This window comes from Myxocyprinus asiaticus, chromosome 21, assembly GCF_019703515.2.
Source record: "Myxocyprinus asiaticus isolate MX2 ecotype Aquarium Trade chromosome 21, UBuf_Myxa_2, whole genome shotgun sequence".
Lineage (NCBI taxonomy): Eukaryota > Metazoa > Chordata > Actinopteri > Cypriniformes > Catostomidae > Myxocyprinus > Myxocyprinus asiaticus.
Genome location: NC_059364.1, coordinates 31,641,547 through 31,657,105, shown reverse-complemented (window position 1 = coordinate 31,657,105; position 15,559 = coordinate 31,641,547). Strand labels below are relative to the sequence as shown.

The 15,559-nt window shown below is 38.9% G+C and overlaps 1 protein-coding gene across 1 annotated transcript in view; it reads left to right on the top strand.

Moving 5' to 3' along the window:
• LOC127411856 (GDNF family receptor alpha-4-like) overlaps positions 1-15,559 on the top strand; it is a 152,072-nt gene that overhangs the window by 114,546 nt on the left and 21,967 nt on the right. Inside the window, exon 2 of the mRNA XM_051647694.1 lies at positions 14,565-14,843. Within this exon, the coding sequence (XP_051503654.1) occupies positions 14,565-14,843 (279 nt within the window). The remainder of the gene's footprint in view (positions 1-14,564; positions 14,844-15,559) is intronic.

The following is a 15,559-nucleotide window of genomic DNA, read 5'->3' as shown; positions in this document are numbered from 1 at the left end:
GGTGTGTAGGCAGGAAAGTTGGGGTGAGAGAAGGGAAAAGGGATCAGAGGCAGGTCAGGTCAGACTCGAACCTGGGTCCCTGTGAACCAAGGGACAAACAGCTCTTTTATGTCCTGAGCATGTGCACAGCCCACTGCGCTAAAAACTCATTTGATTTCATCTTTAAAAGTTATGAGTTTAATATTTTATCCAATAAACCAAGCTGAAATGTTTACATGTTTTAATACTGTACAAAGTTACAGAGAGAGATGTCAGGAAGACTAACCCTGTCTGCAGGATTATGAAAATGTATGTGATGAAACTCAGACTCACTACGTGCAAATTAATTTTAATATTTTCCATCCCACTGACCCCCTGTTCTCTCCTCTGAGTTAGAACTGGTGTGATAATCTCACATCACATTACTCTGAGACATGTTGAGACGCCTCTGTCAGATGTTTAGAGTTTCACTGTAGCCATTGCTTTTGATCTTGATAATCATGATGTATTTGTTGTAATAAGTCATTTTAAAGACATTAGCAGGCCTAGTGATTAGATAAGACTGGAACATACTATCAAAGCTACAATGATTGCAGTTATGTTCTCTTTGAGTGGCCCACATTATGTTTTATTACTTCCTCATTGAGATGCTATCTGTTCTCTTCCTTTTTGGTTTGCGCACGTGAATCCACAATTGGGAATAAAAGCTTTCTGTTGCAAAAGAGACCCAACAATAAGGTGATTTTTCACCTTCACTTTTCCTTTCCATTTTATTTTGATCATAACAGAACCATCAAATATTTTAAAGCTGAAGTGTACAATCTGCGCCATTAGCATAACCAAACGAAACTACAAAAATGATTATTTTCAAACATATTTTCTGAACACTCCCCCTATCTGCCATTTGTTGGATAAACAGATAGTCCCGCTTCCAAAATTCACACCATTGGTCGAGCTAATGTTGCTGTGCAGGGCTGGTCAGGATGCTCAATCATTAGACAAAAAAAAAAATAAATTGGTCAATCTAAACCATGTTTCAAGGTTTTTATAATAGATTTTTTATTTGTTTGTTTGAGTCTCTTAAATGTATTAATAATAGGGAAAAAATTACTATTTCATTTGCTAAAGAGTTGAATGTAATTGAAGAGCAATTTTAATTGCTGTCCTCTTTTTGTTTGTTTTGATTTTGTTTTGTTTTGTTTTGTAACCCCATTCTTATATTATGTGGATGTCTTTTTTTTTTTGTATGTGTATTGTTCTGCAATTAAAAAACTCCTGAAAAACAATCAGAAAAATCAACCAACCAATGGCTTATACTGTATACACTGTATATATCTTTACATTTTAAGCTGGAATAGGAGAAAGTATTTTAACTTAAAAAAATGGCACACTTCATCTTTAAATAGAAAAAAATTATATTTCGGAATAATGAAATGTGTGTGTGTGTGCGCTTGAGTGACTGCACAAACATCTAATATAAAAGAGCCATTCTGATCAGGTTAAGCAAGACCTGATGTAATCTAATCTACACCACGGTACCATTAACGGAGCACCTATCTTCACAGTTTGAGCACATTGATTTATATCCAGTTTTAACACAATGACTCTTGTTTATTTGTGTGTGTGTCTCCACATTAAGAGATGCGTAGGAGGCTTAATGAGCACACCGAGTTAAACTCTTTTCACTGTATGTATGAACCATCTCAGCCATGTCCATTGTGGCACTGAGCTGTGGCACTGATAAAACCTTTAATATGCCATTTTATTTAAACACACACACACACACACATATTGTACATGCACATACTATATCCTGACGTGTGTGGATACACTATAAAGAGCCTGATCTTTTCTTTTTAAAAGCTGTAAAGAGGAGGAAAGGTTTGCATTTAAATCCAGCTCTATGCATGTCCTCTGACCATCAATGGGCCTTTTTTTATTATTATTTTTTTATTTTTTTATACATATAATACACTTTTCCCCATGTTGAAAAGACCAGCATTACCGGTTACCACAGTAAAGGCTATCTTTTGGATACTTGTGGTCCCCTACAAAAGGAGATGCTAGGCAGTATGTTAGTCTCAGTCACTACTCACTTTCAGTGCATTACATTTTGTGTTTCACAGAAAAAAGAAAGTTGTTCATTTTGGAACACCATAAGGCTGATTAAGAGAATTTTTATTTCTGGGTGAACTAAGACCTCCTTTGTCAACTTACTTCACTAGAAAGGTCATGCTGGTTATTCAGAATTTTTTGCTGGTAAACAGCATGTCAATGTGGCACCAAACCAGCATAAACAAGCCTGGAAAAGCATAGAAATTCATGATGGTCTAAGCTGGTCTTTCTTGGTCCCATTGCGGATTTCTCCTTCTGATTTTGTGTGCACTCTTGAGACTTGATAGAATGTTTGATTGCAATTTACAGCATGTGCCATTGGACTATAACCATCTTCTCTGCTTCCTGGCACTGTGCTTTTCGTCAGAAAGAAAAATAATAACTTTGAACATACGCAGACTCACACACATGCATACATAAACATACACGCCAGCAAACAAGAACGTTACCTTGAAAAGATCAAGAGCCTGTGTTTAAAAAGTCCCAGTAGTGCCCATCAGAGGCAGCTAATTGCTGCTTTCCCAGTATTTCGGCTTTTGCGTTTCCTCTCTGAATATGATGCAGAGGAGGGGGTTGATGGGAACACAATTTTATGACAGATTCAGTTGCACTGCTTCTTTCTGTGTAACTAGAGCTTGCAATGTGTTAGAGCTTGTGACAGGTAGTGTAGTTCCTCCTAAAACTGGCATTGTCTCCTGAGACCTGGACTTACATACATACACATGAAGGCATGCCCACATGCATGTCCACAAAAAGACACCTGCACAGAAATACTGGAATGGATGTGACAGGAAGACAACGTTAGAGTAATAAGCAGCATTTCTTTATCGTGATGGAAGAAGTCGGGTTGGCAGATGTAACATCCACATTTTTGAAGCGCAGACATAGACGTATACAGACCTCCTTCAAGAGGATACCTGACCCACATTGTTGACCTATTTAACAGCAGTCTTTGGGTGGCACTGGAAATTGGAACACACTGGAACACAAAAGTAGTTACTCTCAAAATATCAAAATATTAGACATCTTACATGTATACTCACTGAGCACTTTATTAGGAACACCTGTGCACCTTATTCATGTGATTATCTAAATATCCAATTGTGTGGCATCAGTGCAATGCATAAAATCATGCATATATGGATCAGGAGCTTCAGTTAATGTCAACCATCAAAATTTGATCTCAGTGATTTCGATCGTTGCATGATTGTTTGTGCCAGACAGGCTGGTTTGAGTATTTCTGTAATTGCTTATCTCCTGGGATTTTCACTCACAACAGTCTCTAGAATTTACTCAGAATGGTGCCAAAAACTTCTAAGTAGTTAACAAGTAAAGCTTATAAGTTTCTCTGTTTCATGTCTTATCTTGCCTAGAGCATCAAGATAACCAGATCTGCCACTCGTGCCCCCTGTAAAAAAAATAAACAAATAAAAATTACAGGTGCATTATGACCCTGCCTCTATGGGAGTTCACATCACAGGTTCATATGCAGGTTTAACAGAAACCCAAACCACTTCACACATTTTTGTGAAGACTGACTTTAGATCAGTCCTCTCCATTAGAACAGTACTGTCAGTTAATTTGTCAATACTCCCCCGAAACTGTCACGTCATCCTAAAGATCTGATCAGTAGACATGGATGGATTAAGATATTCTTGGCCCCTAGGCACAAAACTACTCAGCTAAATGCCATTCAGCCTTCAGGATTCTAAAGTTTGACATTGAATCAGGGGATACAACATGTCCTGTTAACAGGGAATGTACATAAGACACTCTCTTGACACTATCTACCTGTTCTTACTAGTACAGAGTAAATCATTCATTAATGAGCGACTCTCCACCTAGTCCACTGACCCTGATTGAGGCTCGATAATGAGCTCTCCTGATGGAAATGGAGCTTTTGAACGTTTAATCAGAAACTCTGAATATCGGCATTATCTGCAAAGCTGGATCGGTACTTTCTCGCATTGATAGACATTATCCACCTACCTCCCTGATGACTCTATAGTAGAAAGCATAGTTTTTATTCAACCATAATGTCCTTGTGGGAGATTAGAGGTCGTTGGGTCACGGTGTCACTGTCAATACTAGCGGGTTTGGCATCAATGCAGCGTTACCCTCATACTGCTCCTCATTATTACTTTGATCGTTCTGATCCTTTTTAAAACACCTAATAATATAGAAACTTTATGTAGTAAGGCATCATTTTCCATTTTTATTTTTTATTTTTTTATTAATTAGTAGCAGTTTGGGACATTAGATGCAAATATGCTGTTTGAAAATGTAATGTTAATGGAGTTTTGTTAGTTTGTTGGTGCATTTCCACTATCAGGCCAAAGGTTACCTTACATACCATACTGTTCTGTACCTAATGAAATGTGAATGAGAATGTCCTCTTCCCCTTAATTATACGTAAATGCAGTAGTAAGCAAACAGTAGCTCAGAGATAAAAGATCCTGAGCAAATAATTTGACTGCCTACCGTTCAGACAAATCAACACTTGAAATGATGGTTAGTCTCTTCATAGGAACTGACGGCATCAGATCTTGGCTCGAATAGATTAACACAGGTTCATTTTCTTCACCTTCCAATTCTGGCAGGTCTGTAGGTGTAGGTGAATTTGGGGGTGAGAAATCTACCACAAGAAGGTAAGAAACATTGCGTTTGTGAAACCTTTTCATTTCATCCTGAATACAACTGATTTATCCATATAAAGCACACAGAATAACCAACCAATATAATTTCTTTAATATAAAACTCACACTGATACTAACATTTGTTAAAATAAATCAATTAAATATATACTGTATGCTTTTATTTGCCTTTTTGAATATAATACCTGCTACAAGCCTGCTACAAGTTTCCCAATTGCCTTTATGTTATCAGTCATTTGTGAGGGTTGTAAATAAGAGTAAAAATTATGTTAAAGTCTCCACTCTTGTACTCTTGTAACAGCCTGCAAGCCTGGTTGCTCCACTTGTTGGTTTACAGATGGGGCTAAATTACTCATAATCAAACAATTATTTAATAATTATAAAACAAAAAAATAAAATAAAAAAAAACTGGTACTGAAAGTGTTTCTAAGCACTATGGGCTTTCTCAGCCTTTGCAATATCACAATATTTAATATAGGCTATATCATACTGCAGTGATGGTCCAGTCCTGTTTCATTTAAAAATATTAATTAACAATTACTTGGTTCAAGGCCGAGACTGTGAAAGCATTTGGCCTGTGTGACTAATGAAACTCTTTCTCTCTACATTAACAATGATACAAATCAAACAGGACAGTAGAGAGAGCCGCAGTCTACATTCCCGGATTCACACATGCAAGTGTATGCAATAGGGAGTCAGTCAGATTTTGAGGCTGAACTGTTGATTGATCCATCTGAGGCCGGCTGCAGGATGTGATCTGACAGGCATTTTTTCAGGCTCCTCAGAGCACAGCAGCGAATCATCAGCATTCCACTGCTCACCATCATAATGAGCTCCTCTACATTTCATTTGATTTCTTTACCCAACCCAATCAATAACCAGGCAAACCAAAGTCCCAATTGTTTAACACAAAAGACCCATTGCTAATCCAGAGAGAGAGAGGAGAAGGAATAGAGACAGAGACCAGGGACATTCTAGGACTTCAGTCTCAGGGGGTCCCTTATCAGCTCCTTATGAAACTATGATGTGTTGGTCCAGAAATATATTTTGTGCTTTTAAAACTCAGACTGACCATTATTATTATATTTTGCAATCAACCTATTACTGTGGTGCATTTGGTATTTATTTTATTTTGTGTCTTCACTGGAATGGAGAGTGAGCTGCAAAAGAATGAAAAACATGTGTCTGAAAGTTGTGTGCGGGGCCCACACTCCGTGTTGCTGACAAGCTCATTTGTAATTGGCCAGACTCTCTTGACGACAATGATGAGGTGCATTACAGGTTTATTCTGACACCTGCAGTTCCGCTAACTCTCACAAATCTGTTTTTATCAGTAACAATCTATTTTCATCTTAATCTTTTGTATTTAATTTAAAAACAATTACAAATTATGAAAATTGCTATTAAATTGCTATTGGTATTAAAATAATATGATAATATGACTTCGTTCTAGTACACAAGGGCACTGTATTAAGCAGCACATGAATAGTGTTTCTGGTTATTATCACATGTAAAATACAAACGTCTGTTTATCTGACAAATTTTACATATAGTGTTATCACAATACTGTTGCATACTACACAAAGCACAAAATTTGTGACTTGGCGGCTCTCTTTTCAACTACACCCCCAACTGCAACTGGCAAATTTTGCCGATCGGTAAGGCGAGACGCAGGTAAATGCTGACAGTGCTGATTGGCTGATGGCACCACAAGAACACACTCAGTACCAAGCCCATTACTAGCAGTTATCCTAAGCTGTGATGTCAAAAGTAGCTGACAAGTCCATTTCATACTTTTAAAGCTGAAGTGTGTAACTTTTGCACCACTAGTGTCACCAAACGTAACTGCAAAAATAATCACTGTTTTCAAACAGTTTCCAAAAAAAATTGCTCTGTTTTCCATTGGTGGTACAAACAGATAACCTCCCCCAAACTCACACCATTGGTTGAGCCAATGTTAGTGTGTCTGGCTGGTAGTGATGCTTGAACAAGGCTAATTTTAAATGGCCTTTAATGGAGAAGGATGCTTTTGGCCCCATTAATAATGTAGTTACGGCATCTACCAACAGGGGCTAACTGGGCCATGCTAACTAAGAAGGATCTGTCTGCATCCTGCAAGACTACAACTTACAGCCCCTTCAAATAACAGGCGAAGTGCTAAAGTCTTGCAACTGTTGGATGTCACATTCTAGTGTGCTTTTTGTTTATTTGAGTCCCACAGCTACACCTACAACTATACCTACCCCTAAAGCTAACCCTAACAGCAAATGTTAAAAAATTAATGTTTGTAAAAATTATTTAATATATTCCTCAACTTAAATGTGCACTCAGTAACTTTTGTCTTTGTGTCATCTTGGACTTACACTGACACCTAGCAACTTGGATGCAGCATCATTTAAAATCAATAGTTTTCAGTTTCAGATGCCATTGTAGAAATTTAGTATACACAGTCAGCCATGAATACTTTAATCAATGAGTGAAAGTGTCAAATAATGGGACAGTTACTGAGATTAAGCAAGTAGTATTCAGCTGGTCATGTGATTCTAACATGGCAGGCCCCATGTGTGGACCCTCTCCATGTAGAATAAAACAGCTTTTATAAGGTTACTGATATGACTGGAGTCTTCATTTTAATGTGAGTGGTCATGATTTCCTACATATATTGCAAAATTACAATTCATGTCTTTAGGAGTTAAACTTTTTTAATGAGGAAAAAATGACTGATTCTCAGTAATTATCCATTCAAATTGGATGTGGGATATTTCTACTTGATTTCTCCGATCTCCAACCATAAATACATTCCATTGCCAGATGCTCAGAAGACGACATTTAAGGAAACAAAACTGCAATGCTCCTGTTAGCTTAGCAGGTGTTTGACTGTCATCAGAGATGTCTCCTAGCAACCCAATTCATAAACAATTTGCAATGCTAGCATTTGTGCTACATGTGTACAATTATCTAAAGAGAGTATAATTTACCATGTTTTGAACCCCTGCTACTCTGCTAACGTCTGTTAAACACACTTTAATATCATGTAATGTAGGAACTTTGACTCATCAATATTATTTAATACAAGTGAATGTTTATCACTCATTTTTTTATATCTTCCTGGGTGTCGACATGATTGTGTGATGACACGCACCTGCATTTCATCGAAAACAGAGTTTAAAATTTCTGTATGACTTTCCAAGTTGGAATTATGACTTCAAGTGGCATTCCATTGCACTTTTCCCAGTAGGAAGTTGGAAAATCCGACTTTCCGAGTTGAATGGAAGGCAGCATTAGCCTTAGAGGCTCTATATGATTAAGATTAGGGTGGGGTGGGGTTAGGGCATCTGCTGCTTCCCAGGAACAAACTGAGGCCCCTTTGTACAATGGGCATGCTAAGCTAAAAGGCTAACCGTTTAGCTTGTGAGCAAATTAGAGAAAACAGAACAGAGAAATGTTTAATGTCACCATTTATATATTCGGTTTAATAATATGTTATGTGATATGTAATTTTAAAGTTATTATTTGTCTTATTTATACAGTTACGACAAAATGAATCATGCAGTAATTGCATAGGATTTTAAAAGTAATTATAGCCAATATAATCACTTTAGAATCAGAATCAGAATCTGAGAATCAAATGTCGCCTCAAGCATATGGATGAACCCAAAATTATGTATTAATAAGTCCCCTTTCTGTGGGTCAGAGTGAATTGTGAAGGAGGTACGCTCAGTGACCTATATGAGAGTGGAGTGTTGAGATCTTTTGAAAATTTGGTTCAACATTTTAGGATTCCCAGATCTCAGTTCTTTACGTATTTACAGTTGCGCCATCTACTCTGTACTGTTTTTGGGAGTAGCATGCACCCCCCTAAAGCGGCAGATACTCTGGAAGTGGTGATTACTGCCTTTGGAAAAGGTCATGAGGCATCAGTGTATTATTCCCCGTTAATTCAGAGTCTGGGGGACGGAGCTTCAACTTCTCTCAAGAGAGTATGGGACAAAGATTTAAATTTGGTATTGGAGGAGGGAGTGTGAGCTAGGATTCTAAAAAACGTAAAGTCTACATCTAGAGATGCAAGTCTGATGCAATTCAAGATTTTACATCGATTCTATTGGACCCCCTCTAGATTGTATAGACTTGGTCTCAAAGACACACCCACCTGCTGGCGATGCCAATCAGAAGATGGGGACACAACCCATGTTTTGTGGGGGTGTGTTAAGATTCAAGAATTTTGGTTGAGGGTTCAGAATTTTATTTGTGATGTGTTGGGTGCTCGGGTTTCATTTTGCCCCAGGCTCTGTGTTCTAGGCGATGGGACGGTTATTGATGTAGGAGATGGGTTCATGAAGAGTTGGGTCCTGGCTGGTGTCATGATCGGAAGGCAGTTCATCCTTAGGGGATGGAAATCAGCTGGAGTGCCCTCGTATCTGTAATAGTTGGGCAGGATGGCGGCTTTTGAGGGGATGGTTGGTAGAAGGCTGGGCAACATGGGATTATTTTATAAAAAATGGGGTAGGTATTTGGATTTTTTGGAGGGCTCTCGGGGGGAGACGGTGGAGGGAGATGGGTAATATTGAATATGTGTGTGCATTCTTATTGTTTTTCTTTTTTTATTTATTTTATATATATATATATATATATATATATATATATATATATATATATATATATATTTTTTTTTTTTTTTATTTATTTTTTTTTTTTTGAATACTTTTTTGAATAAATATACTTTGATTTATTGATTATTTGTTGATTGATTTTATTTTGTTGGTTTGCTGTCGGGCCACTGGGGTGTGTGTTTGTGGCGGGTGGGTGGGGGGGGATGTTTGGAGGGAAGGGTTCAGGTTCATGTAATTTGATTCCCTGTTTCCTGTTATGTTTGTTTGATTTGTCATTGGAATCAATAAAAATTGTTAATAAAAAAAAAAAGAATTTGATAATCAGAATGAGCTTTATTGCCAAGTGTGCTCACGTACACAAGGAATTTTTTTTGGTGATAGGAGAAACAAGCAAGTGCATTACAGTGAGACAGAATATATAACAAGGTAAGAGTATAAATAGACATATCAGAAATAGGACATATAACATAGAATGGTGTATGTACATGTGCAAGTGGTAATATATGTGCAAGGTAGGGGTATGTACAGTTATTGAATTAAATATGAGTGAATTTACATATGTACATGACATATTTATACATTATTGCACTATGGGAGTCCTGAAGGCAGTTTAATTGTTCATGAGGTGGATGGCCTGAGGGTAAAAACTGTTCTTGTGCCTGGTTGTCCTGGCGCTGAGTGCTCTGTAGTGCTGGTCAGAGGGCAACAGTTCAAATAGGGAGTGGGCAGGGTGTGTGGGGTCCAGAGTGATTCTACCTGCATGTTTCCTCACTCTGGAGATGTACAGGTCTTGGAGGGTGGGCAGGGGGGCACCAATAATCCTTTCAGCAATCCTGACTCTCCATTGTAGTTTCCTTCTGTCTGATGTGGTGGCGGAACCAAACCTGACAGTTATAGGTCTACACAGGACAGACTCAATGATGGCTGAGTAGAACTGAGTCAGCAGCTCCAGTGGCAGGCTGAACTTCCTCAGCTGGCGAAGGAAGTACAACCTCTGCTGAGCCTTCTTCACAATGGAGTCTATGTGGGTGCCCCACTTCAGGTCCTGAGAGATGGTAGAGCCCAGGAACCTGAATGACTCCACTACTGCCACAGTGCTGTTCAGGATGGGGGGGGGGGGGGGATTTCTCCTGAAGTCCACTATCATCTCCACTGTTTTGTGCGTGTTCAACTCATGGTTGTTGTGACCACATCAGACAGCCAGCTGTTCAACTGTATGCAGACACGTCACCATCGCGGATGAGGCCAATGACCGTGGTGTCATCTGCAGACTTCAGCAGCTTGACAGAGGGGTCCTTTGCAGTGCAGTCATTCGTGTATAGGAAGAAGAGCAGTGGAGAGAGAACACATCCCTGAGGAGCACCAGTGCTAATAGTGAGGGTCCTTTATGATCCAAGGGGAGCATTAATTGGAGTGGAGGTGTCATGTAGTGAGCGTTCCTTGTTGTCTTGCAGATACACTTGTGCTAATCAGGCAAACCTTTAACCCATTGCCTAAAAGCTTATTGTAACTGCTGTTTTCAGGTGATGAGAGATCACATAATCACAGATTTTTAGGGGGACTGAGATGAAAAGCCTTCCTAAATAGGGCATAGACAGAAGAGATGAGAGACAATAGGATGGAAAGAATGTGTGAATTTAACACTGTATGAGAATCAGTGTATCAGGATTAAGGAGCTACTCTGCCTAGGAAATGCTGAGTGACATTGAGGTACTTTGAGATGGCATCTCTGAGGATTGTGGATTCTTATCTCTCTGGGGGACGGAACTCTCTCCTTCTCACTTGCACACGCCATTAATACATCCCTGTGCTGACACGCTTTATATTCAGGTCTAATTGTGAGGAAGAGCCGAGGGCTGTGTGAGCTTCATACCCAAGGGTGCGAGATCTGAGAGCACTGGTCATCAACTCAACCTCTAGCTGAAAGACTTCCTCACACACAGTCTCTATCTCTCACACACACAAACTTTATTATTGTGGCTAATCAACTAAATTACCAGATGTTAATGCCTCTCACTCCAACTCAACACCAGCATTTTGTGTCTTTTATCTGTGTGTGTCCATGTTGGTATTTTTCTGTAGAAGTGGGTGATTAATTTTAGCACACTGATGGGAGGTATAAAGTACTGGAACCAATGTGAGTGACAAACTAGATGATTTCCCATAATTGCTTTGAGCACCATTGCTTTGATGTTGCAGCAGTACTGAGGCAAGGTTTTCAGAATGGTGGCTTGTCAGCCTTCAACCATTCCAGTACATTATTTCATGAGGAAAATAATCTGATTAGCACATAATCCATTGAACAGGATCATCTTCCACACTGGATTAGTCTCTTTTTAGGTACAATGAGATTAGTTATTGTGGCGACACACTCGCATCATTTATGAATTTATCTTAGATGAAGTGCAAGGTCCCTACACAGCTCGTCTCATCTTGTCTTGTCTCCTCTCTTCTATACTGTCAATTTGTCTGATATACTATCAGTATAGTCTTGTGCAGACATACTTTTAACTATCAGCATGAAGTCTGGTTCACATACTGTAGCAGCTTATTCTGAAAAAAAAAAAGAAAAAAGAAACGCCTACTTAGACATGAAGGTGTAACGGTGGCAGCCCCAAACAAATAATTAAATTAAGTAATATTAACAGAAGTTCTAAATTCACAACAAGAAGGATTCAGTTATCAAAATTATATAGTTTCACAAAATATTAACAAAAGCCAAATCAACTTCAAGGCGAATAGTCCAAATGTCTTACACAAATAAAGAAAACAAATAAGATCTAAAAAGCTCAGCAAACCAAAAATTAACAATAAAAACACAAATCTGTATCTCAATGTGTTTGTGTGTGCGTGTGGAGGAATAGGTGTGAGTTAGACAATCTTAGGTGCTTTGGGGGTGTATATGAATGAGTGTGTGCTGGTTTAGGAGTGTTTATATGTACCTGAGTGTGTGTGCAGCACTGGCAGTGAAGTGCAGAGGGAGAGTCACACAGAAGAGGAATGGGCAGGTCGAAGGACCTAGGCGATTACCGGGCATCTTCAAATGCAGAGCACTTTGGCGGGTTGGCTTTCAATTTGCAGTTCCCCCTTACTCATGCCACTTCACATTAACAACTCAAGTGATTTGCTTGACATTTGTTTGATGGCAAAAACTTTTTAGTGCTAAGTACTTTTATCAGTCACTTCCCACTCCTCCATTCATGTTCCTTTTTCTCACATCACAGGTACACAAAGGCAGATTTTCTCCTTGAACCGACTCTGCACAAAGCTCTGCTTCACACCACACCTGTCACACCTGCCGCAATTAAACAAGCAGCCATTTATATTATTTTTTTGCTCTCTCTCTCTCTCTCTCTCTCTCTCTCTCCAGGCTTTGTCTAAAAGGTCCACCACTGCAGCCTTAAGCCCAAAGTATACTTTGATTTTGACGTGAACGCTTAGAGTCTGTGTACGGTCGAACACGAGCCTATCAAAGCAAACTTCATTTGACTGTGCGCACAAACGCAGGCAGTTGGCGCATGTGTACATCAACTGCTATGAGATACTGGACTATTTCTCCTCTGGAATTTAGACCCATAAAATGTATTTATGCTCCTTCAGACTCGAATTGAACAAATATTCACATCCACTTTTGTTGTTTTGACATTCATCTCCTGTTGTTTACCGGCAATTACACCTTTTTCTAGCGCTTCTTCGTGACAGCAAATTCCGCGGGGTTAGAAAAATCAGGCTGTTGAAAAAATTAGCATCATGCATCTTGTACGCGGGCACTCAAAACTCAAAGTTGAAAAAACATTTGAAAACTCAAACTTACATTTTGAAAAAATGTGTGTACATTTTTGTGATGAGAACTTATGTCTGTCCGAAGTGGAATATAAAGTGAAATACACAATTATGCTTGGACATCTAGTATACTTGCTACTACTGTAAGTATACCCAGAATAACAAAACTCTGAATATCTCTCAAAGATTGTGTTAATCAACCCAGTACCTAATAAACATAACTTTGTTTCCAGACAGACTGATGCACCCCTGACTGCTAGAAATTGCATAGATGTCCTATTGTCAGACAGACAGACTTTTGAGGTCTCACTCTGTGGGAGACACAAAAGGAGATGTTAAAATGTTAGCCAGTTACAATTTACTTTCATTGTATGTACAAAGATGCAATGAAAGTGAATGGTGACTGGGGCTAACATTCTGGCTGACATTACCTTTAGTAAGAATTGTATTATGAATGCTCACGTTTATAGTCACTGATGCTGCTGAAGTTATTCAGAAGAGTGTTTCACAGACACAGAAAATAAATTATTGCCCTTGAGATAAAATAGCGTGCGATGGGAAATCTGAATATCAAAAGTGCCATTAACTTCAAGTTTAAATGAAGGCTCTTTGCATATTTTTACAATCAAAGAAGGGCACAGTTACTATTTTGCTTTGCTTTGTTGGATGTGATTATACAAGTTATTTTCAGGAAGGATGAACACTGCTGCTCATGCCCCTCTCGCTGAACCCCTGAAAACAGTGGCGTATTAACAGGCAGGGAAAGTGGATGAGGCTGACATCTATTTAGCCATTTAAATTATTCCTTCAGCCACCCACTTACTTAAGCACTGTTGCACAGTCAGTACTGGTCTCTATGTATCCTAAAATATAGCTTTGTTTTGTTGCAAAAAATGATGTTAGAACATGACATAATATAAAATTATACACTATCAATCAAAAGTTTGGACACTCTAGACTGAATTTATGTTTCTCATGGCCTTGAAATCCTTGACATAAAGGCTTATACTTAAATACTTGTATTTTGTTTTGCAGACAAATATAAATAGTGTTTTCTTATGCCAACATGTGCCCAGCGTACATGTGAACTCCTTCAGTATTGTTTAAAAATCATCCCAGGTGGCACCTCATGTAGTTGGTTGAGAGAATGACCAGAGTGTGCAAAGGGTGGATACTTTGAAGAAGCTAAAATATCAGATAGTTTTGATTTGTTTAACATTTTTTGATCACCACATAATCTCCATTCTTCCATGTGTTACTGCATAGTTTTGATAACTTTACTATTATTTTAAAATGTGTAAAATTGTAATAATAAAAAATGAGTTAGTGTGTCCGAACTTTTGACTGGTAGTGTATATGACATTAATGATGTGTTCAATAATGATTGACAGTTGTATATGCTCTGTAAATGTTCTGTGTGCAGGGGTACCACGGCTGTTGTTGGGGGCCAGGTGGGACTGTCTGACTGCAGGGGATTCATGCTCCAGTGATGAGGCGTGCAGTCCTCGCTTGAGAACGCTGCGGCAGTGCGTTGCAGGCGGGGGGAGTGTAAAGCTGGGTCCAGGGGCACGCAACCACTGCGAAAACGCGGTGACGGCCCTGCTCTCCAGCCCCCTACATCGATGCCAGTGCAAACGAGGCATGAAGAGAGAGAAGAACTGTCTCAGCATCTACTGGAGCCTCAAGCAGTCTGTACTGCATGGTGAGACACACACACACTCTGGATTCCTCACTAAATCCACTAACTCTCATAAGTATTTTACTGTCACACACCCAAACTCTGTAACAAAACCTAGTGGTCTGCCTTGATGCCTACATAGGAAGCTGCCATCTAAGGCAGCATCCTTACCATCATGTAACCTCAGAAGTAACCCACTTTTTACTAAACCGAGCTCTTTTTATATGTCCCGCCCAGTGGCAATTGCTTGGGAAGTTTACATTGGAAGCACGCCTACCCCTAAAATTTAATAAGAAATGTGGCACTGATGAGTTTAATGTATGTACAAATAATCTTTATAAATGACATCACACTTTATACATGAATACATAATATTTTATACAATATGTCCATAGAAGCCGTGCTTCAATGGGAGACTATGGCAGATACCTGTACCATATAAATCAATGGCACAAAGATCGATGTTGATTGGATAAGAACCTCTAAACATGACTTTGGGTGCCGTCTTGATGCTGTGCTTCTCTGCGAGTCTGTTGGAACTTTGTGAGCGATATTTGCATTGGATCTGCATCTGATTGCCTTTAGCATTTTAATTAAGGGCTTTCAGTAAATTTTATTTTTTTTACCCAGCTCCTCTATATGAAGACTGGTCAAGCTCTCAAATGGGCAGGACTTTGTTAAAAATGGTGATGTACATGATTGTCAGTGTATGAAATGTAAAAGCACTGTTGTTGAGCGCA